Source organism: Protopterus annectens, chromosome 14.part0 (assembly GCF_019279795.1).
Source record: "Protopterus annectens isolate FY-2018-M chromosome 14.part0, PAN1.0, whole genome shotgun sequence".
Classification (NCBI taxonomy): Eukaryota; Metazoa; Chordata; order Ceratodontiformes; family Protopteridae; genus Protopterus; species Protopterus annectens.
In genome coordinates, this window is record NC_056748.1 from 419,545,011 (window position 1) to 419,557,959 (window position 12,949).

At 43.3% G+C, this 12,949-nt stretch overlaps 1 protein-coding gene across 1 annotated transcript in view; it reads right to left on the minus strand.

Annotated features, from left to right (window-relative positions):
- The window catches only part of EDRF1 (erythroid differentiation regulatory factor 1), a 1,512,804-nt gene that overhangs the window by 1,093,670 nt on the left and 406,185 nt on the right, over positions 1-12,949 (minus strand). The window contains exon 10 of the mRNA XM_044055563.1: positions 11,052-11,312. Coding sequence (XP_043911498.1) covers positions 11,052-11,312 — 261 coding nt within the window. The remainder of the gene's footprint in view (positions 1-11,051; positions 11,313-12,949) is intronic.

The window sequence follows — 12,949 nt, forward strand, 5'->3', positions numbered from 1 at the left end:
GGCTGCAAAAGCGCCTCACTGACGACGGCCGAACCTAAAGCTGGCTCTGCTTGTACAATATCGTCAGATTTGGACCTCGGAGGCCTGTCTTTGTCCTTGCGTCGTTTGTGAACTCTGGTAGCCGGAACCGTATCCAACGACATTTTGTAATTAAAACGCCTACCGAAGTAATGAAATGCAAAATCATACCTTCGTTTAACTGTACGTTGATTGAATCTAGCACAAAACCGACAGCTAGCTACGCCGTGGTCAGGGCCTAAGCAAGGAACACAGTAAGAATGAAAATCCTTATGAGGTATTTGCTTCCCACATGAAATACAATTATTAACTTTTTCTGACATCGGACAGGAGCAAGAAAAAAGTTTCCCCAACAGGGTACTTAGCTTTGAGTAGGAGAAGAAAGTCTTCGGACTGAAGATTGTTCAGAAAAGTTTGTCAGGAGTCAGCCGACTGGCACATGCGAACTGCTATCACCGCACGGCAAGAAAGACCGGAGAACATGGCATTGGCTGTCAGCTTTGTACTCCTGGCGCTCTGACGTCAGGCAGCATGGCTGAACAGCAGACGCCGGACCCAGACTTTGGGATTCTGGCTGACCGAAGACTGCCTGCCGGCAGGGGAGAACCCTACAGTCATGACTGCAACAGTGAAACACGATGAACATCGAGATATTACGTTGTGTGTAAAAAAAGGTCACACAGTCCTTCAACCATTTAGCTAATGTGACCTTAGCAACAGCCGATCCTAATCTAGGTCCAGAAAAGGCCAAAAATAACTGGTCAGATTTATGAAAGGGTTTAGTCCTGTTTAGGTAAAAACGGATTTGCCTGTGTATATCTAGGGTATGTAGGCAATACTCTCCTCTGTTTGAATGGTTGGGAAAGAAAACTGGCAATTCAATGGCTTGATTAATGGACATTTCAGAGATCACTTTAGACAGAAATGACAGATTAGCTCTCAAAGACACTCTATCTCTATGAAAAATCAAGTATGGACTCTTGATACATAAAGCTTGAAGTTCAGAAATACGTCTGGCAGAAGTAATAGCGACGAAAAACAAGATTTTCCATGACAAATACTTGAGGTTGCAAGAAGAGGCTGGTTCAAAAGGTGCCATTGTCAGAGCTTGTAGAACTAATGATAAATCCCATGGTTGAATAGGTTCTCTAAAAGGTGGCTTCAGATGATTCACACCTTTTATGAAGGTCTTGCACAATTTATGGGACATGAGAGGAATCTTGGACACCCTCATGAAAATTAGAAATTGCAGCCAAATGAACTCTAATGGTAGAGGCCGACAGACCCAATTTAAACAGGTCAGCCAGATAGTCTAGTATTACAGACACTGGTGCTGAAAAGGGGTCTACTTGTTTATCTTTCAGCTAACAGGTAAATCTTTTCCACTTGCTCATATAAGTAATTCTACTGAGGACTTATGAGAAGCAATGAGAATATCACGTACTGGTAAAGAAAGATCATTCTGCCTGGCAATCAAGGGAATTGGAATAGCCAAGCAGTTAGCTTCAGGCTGTTCATGAATCAGGTTCTGTGGGTGTGAAATCAACTCCGGGATTGGATGGAGGATTCATGGTCGATCTAGTAGGTGAGGCCAAAGGAATGGGAACCATATCTGTCATGGTCAATATGGTGCTATGAGGATTACCTTGCTCTTCAACCGTCGGGCTTTCTTCAGAAACTGGGAAATGAGAGGAAAGGGCGGAAATGCATAGAGAAGACCCGAGGGCCAATTGTGGACTAGAGTCCCTAGGTGACTGTCCCGGAGGGGGAATCAGGACAAAGTAGTTCCTGCATTTGTAGTTGGCCGGAGATGCAAAGAGGTCGCAGCAAGGACGGCCCCAGCAGTAGAAGATCTCTGCCGCTATCAAGGGATTCAAGGACCACTCGTGAGGTTGCAGAATGCACCTGCTGAGTCTGTCTATCACATTGGAACTCCCGAGAATGTGCGTTGGTAGAAGAAAATGGTTGGCAGCCATCAGCCATTGTCATATCCTCATGGCCTCTCGACAAAGGGGGTAAGATTTGGTTCCATCTTGCTTGTTGATGTACCAGACCACCGCCGTGTTGTCTGATTGAATCGCAATTGTCCGAGATGGCAGCAGGGGATGGAATGTTTGCAATGCCAGAAGCACCACCCTCAGCTCTAAAACATTTATATGCAGATGGGTTTCCGGTTGGGACCAAGTGCCTTGGACTGTCTGTCCCTAACATAGCCTCCCCACCCCATCAGGGAGGCGTCCGTGGTCACTGTGGCCTTGGGTTGCTGGGGGGAAAAGGGGCGAGACCATTGAGAGAGATTGTGTGTCATCCACCAATTTAAATCCTGTTTGCACCTGTGGGTTACTCGAATCATGGCTGAAAGAGGATGATGAAAAGGATACCATTGGGTGAGTAGTAGCCATTGGAGAAGCCTCATGTGAAACCTGGCCAGGGGAACAATGGTGATGGAGGCTGCCATGGAACCCAACAGCTGTAGAACCGAGTGAGCCATGGATTCTTCCTTTGAAAGGATTGGAATTAGTTGTTTTATCCTTAAAATTCTGTGCTCTGGAATAGCAGCTCTGCAGTTTTTTGTGTCCAAGATAACCCCTATGAATTCTGTCGACTGAGATGGTGTGAGATTGAATTTCTGCCAGTTTATGGTTATGCTCAGCCTTTGAGCAGTGAGGAGAGAGTATGCCAGGGTTTTTTCCAGTAGATGTCTGGTGGGGGTGGAAATGAGCCGGTCATCTAGGTACGGAAACACCTGGAATCCTTGAAGTCACAAGTGAGCTGTGACAACTGTCATGCACTTTGTGAACACCCTGGGGGCTGTAGAGAGTCCAAAGGGCAGTACTCTGAACTTATAGTGACTGGCTCCCGCATGGAAGCGCAAAAATCTTCTTGATGGCCTGTCCACCTTTATGTGGTAGCGCGCATCTTGAAGCTCTATAGAGCACATCCAATCGTCTTTTTCCAAAAGCGGGAGGATAGACTGTATAGTGACCATCCGGAATTTTTGTTCTCTCACAAACTTGTTCAATACACGGAGATCCAAAATTGGTCTCCAGTCCCCGGTCTTGAATAGAATCCAGATCCTATCTGGTCTGGAGGGACTATTTGGATGACTCTTTTCCTTAACAGCTTTTCTATCTCTAGTGCTGCTTCTTCCCTTTGACTGGGTGGAACGTCGGGAAGATTTTTTGAAGGGACAGGACAAAGATTGAAGGGGATATGATAACCTCTGGTTATGATCCTTTGTACCCAAGAATCGGTGGTGATGGTTAGCCAGGCAGAAGGGTACAAGGAGAAACGTCCACAACCACCAGAGGAAAGGAGTTGGGCCGCTCTTCAGGAGCACTGGTAGGATTGACCAGGGAAAGAATCCCTGGAACCCTGGTTACAAGGTCCCCCTCTGCCCCAAAAGGAGAGTCTTCCCTATGAGTTTCCCCCTCTGCCTCTGGGGGAGAACTCGGCCTGTGCGTCACGGAAAGGACCCTGAGATTTCTTGAACCATATATTCCCACTCTTTTGGTTTCGGGAGAAAGCACATTGAGGGGAAGAATAATGGACACTTACGGCAGAAAGGGTCTTACCGTCTTGTTCACATCTGGCTAGTGTGCTTTTAACTTTGGGCCCAAACAACAAGGAGGGCTCAATGGGGGCATTAAGAAAGGAAGACTTAAAAGGTTCCACGAAGTTGCACAAGCCCATCCAGGCGTGTCGTCTCAAGACTGCAGCTGAACCCGCCACTCTAGCTGCTCCTTCTGATGCATGAGATATCAATCGCATAGAGGAGTTAGATATAGACTCAATGGTGGCCAGCTGAGAGGCCACTTTGTCACGGACCTCATCAGACACTGCACCAGCCAAGGTTTCAGAGAGCTCAGAAACCAGATCCATTTGAAGCCTGTAAAAATGTGCCATATAATTCAGGGACCTGATAGCAAAGGTCGCTGAAGCAAAAGTGCACTTCCCTATTTTGTCCAGGGCCCGGGACTCTCTGTTAGGCGGATGGGCAGTCTGGCTTTCCTTCCTCTGCCAGATACTTATTTGTTGCGGCCGCCACCACCAAATCATCTACAGGAAGACCTTTGGACCAATGGGGATCTGAAGCAGGAGGGGACAAGATCTTATCTGGCCTCCGGGGAACAGCTTCAACAGTATCAGGGGCCTTCTAAGCACTCTGCACGATGAACTTGACAAGTTCATCGGCAGGTGGAGTAACCCAGGAGGTAGGAGGCTGGGCATGAAAAGCCTGCAGGAACACAGATTCCTCAGGGGTCGGATTAGAGGGCTGCCAGTCACCTCTCTGTTTCAGGATTTCAAGGATATTGCCAAAGGATACCTCAGAGAGTGACCGAGGGGATCCTTCCCTCTCATCGAAATCTGTGTCTTCGGTGAGAGACTCCTCTGTGGAGTCCATGTGCTTCCTCTTACATGAACTTTTCCGGTGGACCTCCTCAGTGGGTGAAACTGGGTAAGACAACAGAAAAGGGGATTCCTGAGGGAATATGTCCTGAGGCCCTTGCACCCGGTGTCAACTAGGTGCGACTTGTGAAACCAGTGTACCAGAGGAGGGCAGAGGTACAGACAGAGTCCGGTATCGCCAGCAGCAGCAAAAGCCTTCTCCATCAGTTGGAAGACTGGTCCACCCAGAGAGGAGTGTATGTCAAGGACAGGGGGCACTCCTCCCCTAAGTGGCTCAGCCTGCCGACTCAGAGTCCCTAGATGGCTGTGGAGCAGCAAGCTATGCGTATCACAGCTGACATCCTGGGCCGTAGCAAAACTTTCCTGCCACGAAGACAACTGCGATTCCTTAGTGAGCTCCATAAAGGGAACTGCAGAAGGAAGACTGTACTATATCCATGGACTTCAAAGGCAATGAAGGAGGAGAATAAGAAGGTGTCTTTGGAGATAGATGATCACCTCCCAAGGAAGGATAGTTCCTGGGGGGTGGAATACCTCTGGCCAAGAATGTCTGGTCCACAAGACGCAACACATTATGTTCAGAAAGACTTCTAGTGGACCTTACAGAGACTGAGGGAGAAACAGGTCTGTCCACAAAAGAGGCAGACTCGGTGCCCATCTCATCTGATCGCACTGAGGACAACGGTGCCGAGAAAGACTGAACTACTGTAGTCTGCACCGAAGTTATTGTTGCCGATGTCATTGTCCGCACCGACACAGGGATCGGTGCTGAAGTGGTTGTCGGTGCCAAAACTGGAACGGACAAAACTGAAGTCAGTAATAAAGGCCTCGGTTCCGAGGAAGATCTCGGAGCTGACGCGGTCAAGGTCTGCGCTGACTGAATGCTCAGTGCCGATACAGTGGTACAGGTCTGAACAGAGGAGCCCCTCGGTGCCGATATGTAGAAGGCTGCAGGAGAGGATGGAGCCGAAATCACTAATGGAGCCGAAGGCCTCGGTGCCGAAGGTCTGGGCACCGAAAGCACTGGGGCCGACAGAGAGCTCCGAAGCCGAAATTTTAGCCTTTTTAGATTTTGGTTGGTGAGAGTCCCCAGCCGGGGATGAAGGCAAGGATTTAGCCTTAGTAGAAACATACATTTTCTTATGGGCTTTAGGAGGGGTTGAGACCTCTGACCCAGAAATAGCCTCTGAAAAGGGAGATTTTAGAAGTCCCTTCAGTATCAGCTTATTTTTCCTTTCTAACAAAGTTCTATTAGAAAAGTTTTCACATATAGTACAAGGTGGTTCAACAGATAAATGGGAAGCTCCCAAACAATAAACACAAAGAGTGTGCATCAGAAGTAGGCAGTTTGTGTCCACAATCAAAACATTGCTTAAACCCCGGACTACCCTTTTTATCTGCCATATTAACAAATAGAAAAGTACCAACAATGGTACAAGAGAGTGCCCCCGAAGGTATGAAAATGAAAAGGAAAGGGATAAGCATTATGAACGCTAGATGTGATAAGGCAAGAGACAATAAAATATCAACTTTTCTGACAGAAAAATAATTTGTACAGCAATTAAACAACAATTGACTGTACTTAGCTCAAGAGACGTAGCTTGACATGACCGGATGGCAACGCGGCAAACGAAATCTGAAGTAACAGGGAGAGGGGAATTGTTTAGCTTGAGAGTTTGAAGCTGACGCGAGCTTGGAAAATGGCCGGCTCGGAACCGATACCCATACGTAAGGAATGAACGAGGATTAACAATATCAGATTGATGCTTACTCATATTACCGAACTACAGAAATACTAGCCTTAAAAGGGTCTTGGTTCTTGTCTTGGCACCAAACAGAAAATGTTTCCATTTGCTAATATATTACTTGCTAGTAGTAGGTTTTCTTCCTTCCTTTAATACCTGCTGCATATCTTCAGAAAATTGGTGCTTACAAGATATTACAATTTTATCATCCAGGCAGTTATAATTAACTTGTTCCAAGTTGTGAGGCATCAAACACTTCCTTGTCCTGTGTGAGTATATCCAATCTATGAAGACATTTGTGGTAACTGCTCTTAGCCATCTCCAAAAATAAGGGAGAACCACTACTGCCTAGCCCAGAAAAGAGCCATCACAATGATCTTTGGAGAGCCCTTTTGAATCTTCAGAATGACCCTGGATATCAGTGGAAAGGGTTGAAAAACATACAGAACATTCTTGTCTATGGAAAAGAGAATGCATCTGTTTTCCAGCCTTTCCTGCATGGAATTTTGGAGCAGAATCTTGACAATTAACTGTTGTGAATGGACGCAAGAACATCTATCTGAGCTGTTCCCCACAGCTCAACCAATTCCTGAAAGACCTCTTGAATTCAGTTTCCATTTGTGAGGGTCTGTCTTGGTCTGCTCAGCTTGTCTGCTATAAATGTTTGCTCCAACGGGATGCAAGATGCCTGTAGAGTGAGACTGCACTGAAAAGCAATACCTCTGGCTACCATGGCTAGTCTGTACACAGGGTTCCAACCTATTTGGCTATGTATAAAATTATTGTGCAGTTGTCTGCATCCACTTGTAATGCTCCTGGGACCAATACATGACTGAGAAAGTGGAGCACATTTATTAATGCCAAAATTGCTTATGTTTATGTGTTTGGCTTATCTTTTTTGTTTCAAAAGACCCTGCACTTTTACTCCCATAGACACTGCTCCCAAAGCAGAGTTTGAGATGTCTGTAGTTACAGGCTGTGCTAGAGATGAACAGAAAAATGGGAGACCTGGATTCAGACAAAACTGGTCTATACACCAAAGTTTTTCTCCTTTCACAAATCTCAAAACATTAATCTGGAATATCGGAAAATGTTGATGTTGGGACCATACTATATTTTTCTCATGTGGAGTCAGGCTTGAGGTATCATGAGAAACACAGATGCAATGAAGCCAAGCATTCTGAGAAATTCCCTTGCTGAGATCTTGGTTTGAGTGGAAAACCTCAGGAATAGCTGTAGTCTAGATCTAGATCTTTCTTCCTGTGGAAGAAAAGCTCTTTGAACTGAGTTATTTAGGAGACACCCCAGGAAGACAATCCAAGAGGAGTCTCACAAGATTTTTGGATGTTCTGCTGAAACCCTAGTGAGAGACTCCTGTCACCCTGAAAACGATTGCAAAGATAAGCAAGTTGTCTAAAAAAAGATGTTGCAGTAGGTTAGCACTGGAGCTACAGACTTTGTAAATACCCATTGAGTGGTGAATAACCCAAAGGAAATGCAGAGAAGTGAAAGTATGATTCAGGCACAGAAATCTAAGAAACATTTGAAATATGAAGTTATACGAATGTGGCAGACCAGTATCTTTTAAATCCAGTGTCACTAAAAAAAAGTAAATGTGGAATGAGAGATAGGTCACAAAGGGATAACATTTTGAACTTTAGAAATTTCACAAACTGGATCAAAAAAGAAAGCTCTAAGACTGGTCTCCAAGAAGCCTCTTTGTTAGCAGAAATATTTTTGAATAAAAACCTTTCCAATTCAGAGAAAGATGGACAGTTTCTATTACCCCTAAGTAAGTAGATGTTGAATGACACAAGGGGAAAAAGTATGATCTGGCAGATGAGGAATCCCCTGAAAAGGAGGGAGAGATTCCTACTGCCATCTACATCCCTGATGAATCACTCTCAGAACCCATCAATTGCCAGAGAGAGAAATAAAAGTTCAGACTTTGGGTAAGAATTAGAGGCCTGCCACGCTGGGAAAGGGCAGGGTGGAATTCTATAGAGTCATTCAGACTTGTTAAATGGTCTTTGTGTATGGGAGCTCCCACCTTTCTTTTTTGAGAATTCTTATCATTGCTTTTAAAAGTCTGTTTCTTTTTTTGTGACTTCTTACCAGTGCTTTTAAAAGTCTATTTGCCAGCAGTCTGCTGTGTCTGTTTACTTTGTTTTTTTGTAAAATGCCACAGAACCCGCTGTAAAACTCTTGACAAATTTGAAGAAGAAAAGTTGAAAAATCTGAGAAACTCCCTGAATCAGCTCCCCTCTTTCAATACTCTTTTTATGAACCTCTACAGATGATCCAAATACAATCTATCTAAGGGAGAACAAATAAATTCAGCTTATGCAACTTCAGAAAGATTTTGTGTATGCAGCCAAGCAAACCTTCCCATAACAATTCCAGTAGCAGCAGCTCTGGAAGTGACATCAGTTGAATCATAAGCACATTCACAAAATGTCAGGTCACTTGAGACAAAGAAGCAATAAGAAGCAAAAGAATTGCACAAAGACCATTTTCCTCAGATGAGCAAAGGAAGCTCTAAAGTTACTCATTCTCAAAAGAGGCAAGCATAAACTTTAACACAAGGACTCAACAATTAAGAATTCTAAAAATAAGTTTTGCAGACGAATACATGTTTAGACCAAATGTTTCAAAGGCTTTCCTGTCTTTGTCAGAGAGAGAGGGACTAGCATTTACCAGATGTTAAACGGCAGCTGCATTCACCAGTGAAATCACTGCTGGGACAGATCTGGGGTTAGAAAATAAAAAGCTTATAAGATTCAGTTTATCTACTTTTTTTAGGATCAGCAGACTGGCTACCAAGCAAGTTACAGACTGTAATAAATACATCCTCCAATGCTGGAAGAACAGGAAGAACTGACGTAGGTTCAGGAAATTCCACTTGTAACAAATTATATTTCTTTAATGACACTGAAACAATTGATTCATTTTGGATATGGTTTCAGAAAAAGAAAATCTTTCCAGGGACAATGAGAACAGACACTCCCCACTCAGAATCAGAATGAAAAATCTGGAGAGAGAGAGAGAGAGAGAAAACATAAGTCATCCCCTCAAAATCATTTTCTTATTCAATCTCCTGAACACCCTCAAACAGTGAAGAATTCCTTTTTCTTTAACCAGAACACTAGTACTACTAGGGTCAAGAGCCTGAATAAAGCCTTGAGCTAAACCCGGTAACTCATGCCCGCTCAAAGTAACTGAGATAGGAGAATATAAATGTTTAACTTTTTGGCTTTTTGTTTTTGCAGGGATTTCTAAATGAGCAGGACTACTTTTGATAGGCAAAACCTTCCTAAGGACAGGAATGTCTGGTTAAGAAGAATATTCTCAAGTCCTTCTTCCAAGACCAACAAGAGTGGTCCTCACTTGCCCAACAATGGCACTCCAACAATTGCAACCTCCTGGACTACACAAGAGGGAGCCACAGAAAAAGATGAACGGTCTGTGGAACCAGAAATGGCCATAGCAGATTTACCCATCCGTGGCTGAAGCAATTTAGCAACCTGCTGAAGGGACAAGGACTGCATAGAAATGATTTTCCTTTTTAAGTCTGGAAGAAGGAAGAACTGATAGGTTGTTCTTTGGTGAAGCTGAAAAAGGTGCCCAAATCCCAGGGAAGATCAGCAGTGGCAGTTGGTGAAGCATGCAAGTATTAAAAAAAAAAGTCAATTTGCCCATCACAAAACACAGTGAAAAGCACTTTAAACACTTACCATGGCTTCTTAAAGTAACTTAATACAACTTTTAGACAAGAAAAAATATTCTAATTTAATTTTAACAACTTTTTTCCTCAAAAGTGAAAAAGCAATACTCCTAATAAAAAGTAACAAAGTCACACAAGTCTGTAATAACTTTTTCCTAGTTTAAAAGTAATACTTTTACAGAAAAAAATTAACTTCCTGTCATAAAAACAACATGTGGAAAGTTTTTTCCCTGTAGGAAACTTAGCTGACCAGCAATAGAGAACTAGCGGGCCACTCATCCTCAAACGCCCGCAATGGAGTGTTCTTCAGAGGCAGGAAAGCTCCGAAAGGCTTGTCATCCAAATAACGCTTTCTTCAGCTCTGCTTAAGGCTGGTTAAAAGGTGAGGGTGGAAGGATTTCTTAAGCTTTGGAAGCTTGACAGTTGTTATAGCCTTGCCAGGATATATCCTATACAGCTAAGGCTACATCAAATGATGGATAAACGATGTTACACATAACAAAGCAAGTTTACTTTTGATATGTTTAGTTACACTGTAACTAAACTGTTTAAGTCTGATTAGACTTAACAGTACTAAGTTACCAAAAAGGTAGTTTCCAACTGCTATTGCACTGAACCTGCCTCACCATAATTTAACATGCACCAAAAGATTACAGAGCCTGCCTTTGTGAAAATGCAGCTACAACTTTGTCCAATACAGCAGCAAAGATATAACTAGAAATGTGGATATAATTTGGGGACATGAAGGGCAGACAGACATTGCATTACCAAACAAGCTGATACCAAATGCTGCTGCTGCACTGAATCAGTATAGAACCTACATCACCGTGATTTACTATGCACCAATGCTAAAGATCCTGAGTTTGTGATGCAACTCTGTACAGTTCTGCAGCAGAGATGTAATTAAAGATCTAGACATAGATCAGTAATAGGAAATAAAAAATTATAGTGGATTACCCTATACTTTCGTCATTTTACTAGTAAAAAAGTGTGCTGTTATTCGTCAAAAATATGAATATCAACAATGCAAAACGAGTAAAAGAAAAATGGGTAGCAACAAAAAAATAATTACAACTGTGCTAAAACAGGAAAATGAACTAACTTAACAATACTTTATGCAATATTTAAGCTATTTAAAAGAAAAATTAACATACCCGTATATGATGAGTTGATTTATATTTTTCTGGTACATACAGCTCTCCAACAGACTTAATAACTGCGACTGCTTTGCTGTCCTCTGCAATATCAGACCCGTTACTGTATGAGCTGGTTTCATCACTGTCAGGCATTTCCTCATCCTCCTCTTCACTGTAACTATCATCTGAATTCCCATTAGGTAGCAAACCAGTCTCTTCCTTTTTAGGATCATTTAACTGAAACAGCTCAGACAGCATAAAATTGGCAGAAGCAAGAATCTGGAATGAAAAAAAAATACTGACAAACAGTATTACATATAACCTATGCTTATAAAAAGAAGTTATGTCTTACCATAACGTTCCATCTGTATTGTTGATCCTCATTCAGTCATTACGCATGGGTATCAGTACAGAGCCAGCCATTTTCCAAGCTCGTGTCAGCTTCAAACTCTCAAGCTAACTCTTACCCACAATTCTCCTCTCCCTGTTACTTCAGATTGAGTTTGCAAGTTAAAGAAGGTAGAGGCTACCTCTGGTCAAATAACCTAAGAGAACTGGATGGTGGGATCCACTAGAAACCACAGGAGGGGGAAGGAGGGAGGGTCGTAATGACTGAACGACAGAGTCCCCAGCTAGCTCTCTTCCTGGGAGGCTCTCATGGAAGGACATTCCTGAGCACCATAGAACCGTAAGATGCTCTTCCCCTGGAGGCCAAATCCAATTTGTAATGATTGATGAAGGCATGAGGTGTAGCCCAAGTTGCAGCTGCACAGATGTCATGTAAAGAAGCTCTGGCATGGAAGGCAGCAGAAGTCGTCACCGACCTTGTTGAATGAGCTTTCATGGTAGTAGGCAATGAGATATTACGTTGTGTGTAAATAAAGGTCACACAGTCCTTCAATTATCTAGCTAATGTGACCTTAGCAACAGCAGATCCTAATCTAGATCCAGAAAAGGAAAAAAAATAACTGGTCAGATTTACGAAAGGGTTTAGTCCTGTAAGTAAAAATGGATTTGCCTGTATATATCTAGGGTATGTGGGCAATACATTTCCTCTGTTTGAATGGTTGGGAAAGAAAACTGGCAATTCAATGGCTTGATTAATGGACATTTCAGAGATCACTTTAGGCAGAAATGACGGATTAGTTCTCAGAGACACACTATCTCTATGAAAAATCACGTATGGACTCATGATACATAAAGCTTGAAGTTCAGAAATATGTCTGGCAGAAGTAATAACGACCAAAAAAGTACAGTTTTTTACCTACCATAAATGTAGATGTTCGAATGCTAATACAGCTGCAGTCATAACAGATGGGTTCTCCTGCCGTCAGGCGAGTCCTCGGTTGGCCGAATTCCAAAGTCTAGGTCCGGCGTCGGTTGTCGTCGCTTCTTCCCTGATGTCAGTGCGACAGGGGTATAAAAGAACCAGCCAACGCCATTTTCTTCAGTTTTTCTTGCCCCAGATGTCAGGTGCCCCCAGAAAGAAGGCAATACATAAAATTATGTAATAATGCAATGCAATATAATCAAAGACCAGTAGTTGCAAGCAAATACACCATAAAAGAAGACCCCTAGAGGGGAAGGAGGGAGGGAAACCTGGATTGCAGCTGTATTAGCACTCGAACATCTACATTTATGGTAGGTACAAAACTGTACTATGTTCATCGTGCATACAGCTGCAGTCATAACAGATGGGTAGAATCCCAAAGCTAAGAAAGGGGTGGTAGGCACTAGGTGGAGCTAGGAGGAGCCATAATGCCCTGCAAGACTGCAGTGGCAAAGCCTGCTCTAGATTTGGAGTATAATGGTAGGTTGTAGTGCTTAGAGAAGGTATGCACAGAACTCCAAGTGGCTGCTTCTAAAATATCCTTGGTAGGAACTCCTCTGAGGAAGGCTGCAGAGGTGGCCGTGGC